This window comes from Antennarius striatus, chromosome 22, assembly GCF_040054535.1.
Source record: "Antennarius striatus isolate MH-2024 chromosome 22, ASM4005453v1, whole genome shotgun sequence".
Lineage (NCBI taxonomy): Eukaryota > Metazoa > Chordata > Actinopteri > Lophiiformes > Antennariidae > Antennarius > Antennarius striatus.
The window spans coordinates 5,520,207-5,530,205 of NC_090797.1; the positions used below are offsets into that span (position 1 = coordinate 5,520,207).

Below are 9,999 nucleotides of genomic sequence, written 5' to 3' on the forward strand. Positions count from 1 at the left end.
TGATGCAGCAATAATAAATTTTACTTCTAACGACCATTTAAAATTTATCCAAAATCTGTTATTTACAAAAACCAGCATTGCTGATGCCAAACAGCCACTTCTAAGTTCCTTATAAACCCCCTTCAGTAACACGTCACTGTTAAACTTGGGGCTGCTGTTGGCATAAATGCAGGTTATGTAAATGTCTTCCAAGGAGAGCTCACCCTACATCCCTCCCTCTCTCAGCGCGGGGATCAGCGTGCAGACAGCCTGCAGAGCCTCAGGCTGCTTCCTCATGGCATCACATGGTTGCAGAGTGACTAACATTCATCAGTGAGGCAAGACTTCCTAAACAGAAGAGGAAAAAAAGGTTTCAGCGTCTTGCACTTGTCACTTTCTGAAGGTAGGAAGTTTCCTTCCGTGTTTGGTGTATTAAAATGAATTATCTAACTAATTGTAAAGCATATTAAAGTTGTGTTTTAGTGTAGGATTAACTTTTTGATGCAGAAAGTGCGATCATTTGTTGTAAATGATTTTTGTCATCTTCCATGCTTGAAATTTAGAGTGTAGCAGTTTCTGATAATGTTGAAGGGAAACTTTGTGCTGCAAGTCATTTGAGGTTATTGAAGGGAGTGTTACTGTGTGATTTTTAAACATTTGATTTGCTAGAAACAAGGGTAGCTGAAGCTCCATGACATGAAAATCACATGTCTCCCTCTTTTGAAAAAAAACCCCAACTTTTTCCTGCTTCATAATCTGACAAATGGATCGCAGCTCTTAAAATTCCAAAGACCTTGTCTGAGTTATGAAGTTGTGCTGAAAGTAGGATCCGTTTGAGCAGAGAGGGACATCTAACATCTTACAGACATTCCGTCGTCATGTGTTCAGCACGGCGGGGTATTATGATAATCCTTTACACTGTGTTTACATACCTTTGTAAGCAGCTTGTTCTTGGCTTATAAAAAAAAAAAGAGGGAAGTGATGTGGCAACAAACACGGAACTGTTGCATTAATCACCTTTACCAAATGTTTTTAACGTTCGTACGATTTCCGTCCCTGACAGGAGCCTGGAACCAGTTTTGAGAGATTATATAAACCACAAAGTTACCAGGGATCTCATCAGGGACGCTGCATCTGGTTTTTTTGGTCACTATGGCAACTTTGGGAATCCCTGAGCACTGGTAGCAAGGCCAGCCAGGAAGCCTGATGTCTGATTCCACGTCTGACTGTCAGTGAAATACACACTACTTCCTCTCCGAGGTGTCTGAGTGTCCCAAAGGTAGTGTCCCAGTCATGGAGAAGGAGGAGGACAGGGTGAATGGTTTTGTGAGCCCCGTGAGGAGGGGCTCAGACTGGGGTCCGATCGCCCTGCTGGCCAAGACCAAGGAGTTCTTCCGGACCTGTGATGTAGAGGACAAAGGCTTCATCACCCGCAGAGATATGAGGGTCAGAGAAGGTGTCTGTGTCCTCAAAGTGTGTGTGTGTGTGTGTGTGTGTGTTTGTGTGTGTGTGTGTTTGATCATATCTTTTAAACACCTCTTCACTGCATCTTTTAAACAAGTTTCACACAAAATGTCAAATATCACAATTGTCCTTGAGAGAGGGCTTTGTAGTGAAACCAGCGATTCGACATCACTATGTCATGAGCACATGCAAAAACATGAGTCGACAAATGTAAATCTTTCAAAATGAATGTGTAAAAGGATTATAACTGAAAAAACAATCCACAAGATAGTCTCAAACACTTAATTCTGTGCAAAGACTGTAACATTTGAGTTGTTACTTCTTGTTACCTTTCAAAGCCCGTAAGTAAAAACTGCACACCAGAGATGGAGATCAGAAGAGATGATTCCAAAGTTTTTAGAGGATTTTGTTAGAATAATTCTCTTCATGTTTGGATATTTTAGCAAAGATGTACAGTAATGTACAGTAATTTGGCGTTTAAATATCACACACGGTGAAATATGCTTACCACAGCTTCATTTAATGGCTTTATTGTCCAAACCAAAACCAGCAACATCACATAAGTCAAGAATAGGTACACATTTTTCACATTTTATTAGATGAAACCTGCCAATTTTGGGCATTTTTTCCTCAAAGCACATGATATGATTGTTGAATTTACTAATCAATCATTTTATATATTTAAATTTCATATATTTTTAGACAATACATGTTCTACAAATGAATGATCCTGGACAAAGGATGATAAGCACATGTTTTTATTTGTGGTGGACTGTAGCAACATGTGAGGCTGTAATGAACAACAAGCACAGAACACTTGAATCTCAGATTTCTTTTTGTGCTCATTGTCATTGAAGAAGCACTTCTGCACTCGAAGCACTCAACCGCTTGGTGAAGTGGCGGAGCAGCGCCATTGATGGAAATGTTTATGAGTATGAGTTCGGATCATGCACGGGTGCATCTCACTGGCTTAAACAGGAAAAACAGGCCTTTTGTTGCTGTTATTTGGGTTCAGTTTCTGAGAAACGTTGTGAGCAGTGACACCAGAAAACACACGAAACAAACATTTTATGATGGTGTTTATGCTGAGCCAGAATTATATAAATACAGAGCCAGATTTTAGGCTCAACAGTTTCATTTGCAGTTTCCTGGTCGTTAACCCCTATCCACATCCACAGTGAATAACGTGCCATGTTTCATATTGCTGATAGTTTATTTTTAGCACAGCTCAGCACAAAAACTTGTGGGGTTTTTTTTTTTTCCTTGGCAGAGGCTGCACAGAGAGCTGCCTCTGTCTGCAGAGGAGCTGGAGGACGTGTTCGACTCTCTGGATACGGAACACAGCGGTTACCTCACGCTGGAGGCATTCTCCTCTGGATTCAGTAGGTGTCAGCGTTCACATGGATGTAAACTTTGAACAGGATTCAGGAATGAAAGACAATCAGATGTGGTGTTAAGAAAGACTAATTCACCTCTTTCTTCAAATTTTGATTTCCTCATAATAACAACTCATAATAGTGCTCATAATAGTGCTTTTGAAGTCAATTTTAGGCATGTGACCTTAACAAATATTGATGTGTTAGCAACCTCGGGAGAATCTAAAACGCCCCACCAGCAAGTTAAAACTGAAATTTCTTCAAATCTTAAATATAGTGGAGGTTCAACTGCTTCAGATTCAACCTCCAGGGATTTAAAACACTTAAACGACATCAAGAAGAGCAAAAAACAGATCAGCTGGACTTACTTTGGGTTAGTTAAAGATGTGTTCAACCAACCTAAAGCAGTCCAGTTGATTGTTTTTTTTTCTCTTCTTGATTCATCTGGACCTGGATGACTGACAACCTACACAGACACTCAAAACTGCCTTATGTAATTTTGGCTAAATCCGAGACCTGTTTGGCTAATTACAGAACAGATTCAGTAGAACAGAAACTCAGATAAGATTCTTTAATGGTACACGGACCTTGAGACCAGCTATATTCATGGCACATCTGTCTTTGAATTTTGGATCAAGGTTTAATTTAATGAAAAGGGAAGGCTGGCAAGATATGTAGTCTACTTACATTATTAATGCTAGTTCATTTAAAAAAGTCTTCTGCCACTGTTCTTTTGTGTCTTAGGTGAGTTCCTGCATGGCAGAAGGATCTCTGTGGCTGACGACCAATATCAGGCTCCCAGTCCAGTGCTTATTGCCAAGGAAGCCCTCTATCAGAGCCAATGGGAAGCCAAGCTGTCAGCAGCTGAGGATGAAGAGGAGAGGCACTTCTGTATGCTGCTGGACAGCCTGGGGGCCAGCAACGTGTTTGAGGAGTGAGTCTTATCACCGCAAATCCACAAGTATCTGTTTTCTCTTTTTGTTTTTTTGTGTTTTGCTTAGACTAAAGGCGCTTTGTGAATGCTTCGATCAACATCTGACATGTGGTTTAATGTGACTAATCTTTTCTCTGCATCTCCTGCTCCGTCTCCCCAGCCCGGACGAGGTGCGCTGCCTTTGGACGCAGCTCCGGCGAGACGAGCCTCACCTCCTGTCCAATTTCGAGGAGTTCCTGGCCAGGGTCACCCACCAGATCAAGGAGGCCCACCAAGAGAAGAAGGAGATGGAGAGCGCCCTCCAGAGGTAGTGGGGCAGGATGCACATAAACTCTCGTAATATTTTTATCAGATTGGTGGGATGAAAAGAAAAATGAAGGATACAGCAGAAGAAGAGATGGACTGAAAATATGGGAACGTTAGCATATGGCGCACGCCAAGAAATACAGGGATTAAAGGAATGTGCTGTTTACTAGCAGGAGCAGCAAATGTGGTTCCTGGATTGAAACAGCCACATTTCTCAAAGGATTCTCACGCTTTAAGTGTTTGAGGATCGTATCCTATGCAGCGCATAAAGCAGACATTCTTCTTTCTAGCCGCCTAATGAACCAGTAACACAACAGTACGTTTGCATGTGTGTGGGTGTTTGCATTGCTGCGCCACGCTGGGCCCGCAGCCTCCAAGCTTTTGCATGGATTTTCCTGTAATTCTCTATAGAACAACCTCTTTATCCGTGTCAGATGACCGCTAATCTGAAGGCACACTGTGGAGTCTGACCACCCTCTGCTAATGTAAAAATATTCATAATATCGAGCAGTAAGAAATAAAAAAATAGTGCATTTCAGTGTAATAACTTTACTTAATGATACATAGAGAAATGTGTTTGAGGATGAGGCCATTACATCTGAAACCAGTGTGATTTAGTGAGTCTGGATGTTTTCCCATGGTGCTGCTTGGTACTGTACAGCAGCTTGTTATCCCTCCAGTCTGTACTAATTGGCTGTTTGGGTCTTAACAATTTTTCAGAAGGAATTTAAATACAAATCAGCATTCTGTGTGTGTGTATGTGTGTGTGTGTGTGTGTGAGTGTGTGTGTGTGTGTGCGTGTGTGTGTGTGTGTGTGTGTGTGTGTGTGTGTGTTTGTTAAAGTATTTACATGTAATAACAGGTACAGAGGGAATAGCACAACTTTAATCTAAACTTAGACAACAATGCTGACTTCTGTCACTGATCTATCCATCCATCCATCCATCCATCCATCCATCCATTTTCTTGAAGAAAATGACACCTTCATTCTCTATTCTGCCTTGAGGGTCACCAGTGTTGTTGACTATTATCAAGAGGCGGGGTACACCCCATATGTGTCGCCAGCACATCGCGGGGCCACACAAAATGACAAACACTCACACACACACTCACACCTATGGTCAGTTTGGAGTTAACAATTCACCTAAAGAGCATGTTTTTGGATGTGGGAAGAGGCCGGAAAACCAGGAGAGAGCTGACGCAGATGCGGGGAGAACATACAAACTCCACACAGAAAGGAATCAAACCCAGAATTTGCCATTTATAATACTGTTCCCTCTTTGCAGGAAAGCTGCAACACACGACAGTGAGATCCGTCATTTATATGAAGAGATGGAGGCTCAGATCAACAACGAGAAGGACAGGCTGCTCCTAAAGGTGCCAGAACTCCAGCATAAAGAGTTAGAGGAGTGATTTTTTTTTTCTTTCAAAATATGTACTTTGCTTATTGTCAATTTGTTTTGATGTATTAACTTTTTTAAGCAAGTTAGAGGACTATTTTTACCTTGAATCATGTGCTAACTTCTTATATGTTTCACCTTCACTTTTTTTTTTTTTTCCTTATGCCCGTTCAGGATTCTGAGCGTCTTCAACTGCGCAGCCACGATCTGGAACACCAACTTTCATCAAAGGAAAAAGAGCTGGAACATCTTTTCCAGAAGCAGAAAAAGGTCAGTGCGTATTCACAACATGTCACATGACCTGATTAAAACACGACCAAGAGTGCAATTTCCCTTTTGAAATGATTTCCACCGTAGTTAATTTAGAAATAGCTCAGTACAACTCCTGCATTTATTTATAATGATGCAACCCCTAATGGATAATTCATAATGTGTGCTCATATGGTAAAAGCAATAGATGGGACTTTTCTGGGGAGAGTTTAAAACAGTTTCTTTCATTCTCCAAGTTGGAACTCCAGTGTCACGAACTCAGCAGCGACAAGCAGGAGAGTTACGTGGAAAACGTTAAGCTGAAGATGACCAACGATGAGCTGTCCCGAGCGCTGGAGAGCACCAGCCAGGAGCTGGGGCTAGCCCAGGAACAGCTGGCTATGCTGCAGGAGCAGGCTGCCAGACTGCAGCAGGAGAAAGAGATGTGGGTACCGAGAGCACGTATTAGTATTGTTTCCCTTACCACAGCCTATTTATGTCCAAGAAGGATTTACCTTGAGAAAGCACTCTTAAAGAAATGAACATACTACCAACATGCATGTGTAATTTCAGGGAAATGTATAGAGTAACTGAAGGATTGCAAAGAGAGAAGCAAAGTCTCATGAAGCAGCTCGACCTCCTCAGGTACTATAAGAGCATCAAACATTGTTGTTCTCAAAGCATTTGACCTTTGATTCATTTATTTGTAAAATAATTTCCTTTCTTGATCTTCTCAGAGAAATGAACAAGCACTTAAAAGATGAGAGAGACATATCCTGTGGTGTAGTGAGTATATGTTTGATCTGGCATCTGTCAGGGTCTAACCTAACTGATAAAACAATCAGAGTAACCTAATCGTGCTCTCCTGTTCATACAAGCCCCGGACCTCACTCAGAAAGAAGCAGAAGCAGAGAACGGGCCTTGCCAACTTATTCGATGATGCCAGCCAGCCGGCAAAAAGGTGATTCATTTATTTCCGCCTCGTTCTTTGACTCAGATCACCTCTGCCATTGTTAAATGTAACACAAGAAGGATTCCAGTCTGAGTGTGACGCGAAAATCAAGTATCAAAGGAGGAAAAACAGAGGATCTGATTCCATACATACAATACAATCAACTAAACTAGTATATTTGAGATTTTTCAGACTATAATCTGAGAAAATATTTGGCGACTAGATTTTCATCTCAGCCAAATGAACTGATCCAGTGTATCCTCTGTTTCTCCTCTGTTTTTTTAAAGAGCTCCATTGTTGGTGGATGGGTCCTACCAGTCTCTGGAGGCCTTGCCTATAGAGCACCTTCAAATCGTGTTTGTTGCTTCCTCCTCCTGCAGTGAGGACGACACCAACACAGCACCCTCCTCTACCACTACTGGGAGTTCACAACGTCCTGTGGTGAAGAAAAGCTTAGCCAATGGTTACGCCAATCCCATTCCGCCCAAAGTGCAGGACGTGAAGGCAAAGGCCAAAAAAACCCCCAGCAAGATTCCTGTTAATAAAAAAGTGTCAAGCAAAGACAGAGTACGCACAAAGAAACTGGAAATTGAGAAGAAGAAGGCCGTAGAAGAGGACGTGTTGGATGCCCCTCCAGATGGGTGGCCCCTCCGACGGGTCATCTCCATCGAGGAGGATCACCTACCCCACCTGCTCCAAGGAGGGCCTCAACCTTTGCTGCACCAGCTCAGTGAAGAGGAGGATGAAGTGTATGATGAGGATGTCGAGGAAGCTCTGAGTGACATCGAAACAAGTGTTGCCGCGGCTGCCGCTCCCACTCCTGTGTCAGGAGAAGCTGTTCCAGGGAGAAAATCCCGCCTTAAGATTTCCCGAAGAGGACAGCCTGTCGGGAAGGAGACCCAGCAGGTACGTCTACAACTCTGGGGTTTGTTTTTTTAAATAGATCCTACAAAAATCTGGCAGAACATGCTGAGATGTTACAGCTGAGGTAATGAACCAGATGAAATTATCAGGATTAGCTGGAACTAATCTTAGCTGGGGTTTTATCTTCAGAAAGTAAATGAAGCAGCGCTGTTTGCCCCAGACCGACTATTCAAAGTGGTCCTGGTGGGAAACTCCAGTGTGGGCAAGACATCCCTGCTACGTTCTTTCTGCGAGGGCCGTTTCCACCCTGCCACGACCGCCACTGTGGGTGAGAAGAGAAATATTGTAATGCTGTTGTTTGCTGTTTTGAATGGATTCAGATGGCACGTGTGTGTGTGTGTGAGTTTGTGCGTGTCTTTGTGTATGCTAAAACAGAAGATGGGAGGGTGACTTAGCATCACATGAGAGGGCTAGTGAAGTCACACTGCATGTCTCAGAGTCCTGGCACTCATTGTACTGCAGATTATATCCCTTTGATATATTTTGATCCTCACTTTCATCTCTCCCGACCCTCAATGAAGCCTTGTTATCTCCACCATGTTGCCTCATTAAGAGTAATCAGTATCACACTTTGCCCCCTGGTGGTCATTTTTTGTCCTTGTCACTGTCAAACAAGCTCAATAACATTAATATGACCACTGTGTTCACATCTAGCTAATATCAAAATCCTTTACATGTCCTTGGTATATAAAGTTGCTTTTATGAAATGCAACTGTTCTTATTCAGGTATTGACTACAGTGTGAAGACACTAACCATGGATAATATGCAAATAGCCATGCAGCTTTGGGACACAGCAGGTCAAGAAAGGTGACTTTCTATTTGTTTTCATTCATTTTAATTTCACTGAAAAAAAATAGACATGAGTATGCAACCAACAGAAAATGTAATACTGTATATTCATTTCTATATATCAATAAAAAGTATTATAATACTGTATAGTTTATTATCCCTCCTGCAGTACTTGTACTAACTATAAAATCATATGCTAATAAACAATACTAATCTCTTTTGTTGCCACAGGTACCGCAGCATAACTAAGCAGTTCTTTCGTAAGGCTGATGGTGTGGTGGTGATTTATGATGTCACCCAGGAGGACAGCTTCAGGGCTGTGAAATCGTGGCTCAACAATGTTCAGGTCTGACCTTTGACCTAATGAAATCCTCCACAGGCCTGTTTGAGTTTTGTTTTTTTAAATTGACATTGGGTGACAGGTTTACATAATCTGTAATGCAGTTTTTCTATCCTTTTAAGTGTTAATGGAGATTGAAAACAGATTTTGCCGTGTCACAGTTGGACAATGTCCCATTGTCCCAGGTCTATTAATGAAAAGATTCTCCTGCTGTTTTTCAGGAAGCAGCAGGAGAAGGGATCCCCATCCTCCTTTTGGGCAATAAAATGGACATTGGCGGAGACAGGCAGGTGTCATTCAAAGAAGCTGACCATCTGGCTTATGTGAGTATAATTCAGACCTAGAGGTATTTTTTCTATTTTAATACAATGAGCAGCTCCATTGTTCTTTTAGTAAAGTGTAGCTGAGTCCAACACCATTTAAACTGCTAGTAGTTTTGATATGCTCTCAATATCCTATGTAGGAAAACAACGTGATATTTTTTGAAGTCAGTGCCTACACGGGTAAGAATGTGACTGAGTCTCTGATGCACCTGGCCAGGTAAGAACAATGTTGTGAAATAAGTAAAGTAATAAAGATGCACTCTGCACCAGATCTAATTGGCTGACATATTTTTTTCTACGTTTACTCAGAGTGTTAATGGAGCAGGAAGACAGGGTGAGAGACCCGACAACACTCGTCCTCAGCACCCAACCCCTAAAGAAGAAAGCCTGCTGCAAGTGAAGAGTACACTCGTATCAGTTTGACTCAGGCGTTTTGGTGTTTTAGTCAACATCATTCTCGGACCTTTATCATAAAATGAAACTGTGTCTTTCCACCAACAGTCTTCATTTTGGTCATTTGTTGAGGATGATGTGAAGGTACAGTATGTATCGCCCGCATGAATATAACCCTAACGGTCAAACTTAAATGATGGGGCCATATGGAAGAAATTGGAGTAAAAAGGTAACATGCTATTTTCTGTAAATAACAGCAGCTCTGTCAGTAAGGTTTAAAGTAGAAATTGTACTATAATTACTTTAAATAACCTCATGATAAATCATAAACATACTGTAGCTTTTTCATAACTGAATGCTAACTTTCTAGTTTTAATTTATCCGTTTTTGTTTGTTGTATTATCTGTTAGTGTATTCAAATTCTGTGCTGAAACGAAAAAGTGGAGTAAATTTAAAATATGTGATAAGAATCAGACTTCATTCATTCCCATTTTATTCATCATTGCGTTCAGCGTTTTTTTTCATAATAATCATTTGTCTTCAAAACCTCTACAAACAAAGTCATACAT

General features: G+C 41.5%; 1 protein-coding gene across 3 annotated transcripts; it reads left to right on the forward strand.

Annotated features, from left to right (window-relative positions):
* Positions 1–260: 260 nt before the first annotated feature.
* On the forward strand, positions 261–9,900 carry cracr2ab (calcium release activated channel regulator 2Ab). Of its 3 annotated transcripts, none has more exons than XM_068306853.1 (18): positions 261–382; positions 1,043–1,425; positions 2,714–2,825; positions 3,564–3,753; positions 3,914–4,060; positions 5,346–5,436; positions 5,634–5,729; positions 5,966–6,153; positions 6,282–6,353; positions 6,446–6,494; positions 6,587–6,669; positions 6,948–7,566; positions 7,714–7,852; positions 8,311–8,392; positions 8,606–8,720; positions 8,936–9,037; positions 9,178–9,254; positions 9,347–9,900. In XM_068306853.1, the coding sequence occupies exons 2-18, from the start codon at positions 1,273–1,275 to the stop codon at positions 9,435–9,437; spliced, it is 2,406 nt and encodes an 801-aa protein (XP_068162954.1). In that variant the 5' UTR covers positions 261–382; positions 1,043–1,272; the 3' UTR covers positions 9,438–9,900. The 3 variants fall into 3 exon arrangements, 2 of the variants coding, with proteins under 2 accessions (XP_068162954.1, XP_068162955.1); XM_068306854.1 differs by having other exon boundaries at positions 262–382; positions 7,041–7,566; XR_011034161.1 differs by lacking the exons at positions 8,936–9,037; positions 9,178–9,254; positions 9,347–9,900 and having other exon boundaries at positions 7,714–7,848.
* The last annotated feature ends 99 nt before the right edge of the window (positions 9,901–9,999 follow it).

Bases quoted from the DNA above. Each gene is read 5' to 3' on its own strand.
- cracr2ab (XM_068306853.1), top strand. From the start codon at position 1,273: ATGGAGAAGGAGGAGGACAGGGTGAATGGTTTTGTGAGCCCCGTGAGG. The intron at 1,426-2,713 runs GTCAGAGAAGGT...TTTCCTTGGCAG, and splicing joins TCACCCGCAGAGATATGAGG to AGGCTGCACAGAGAGCTGCC. The intron at 9,038-9,177 runs GTGAGTATAATT...TATCCTATGTAG, and splicing joins AAGCTGACCATCTGGCTTAT to GAAAACAACGTGATATTTTT.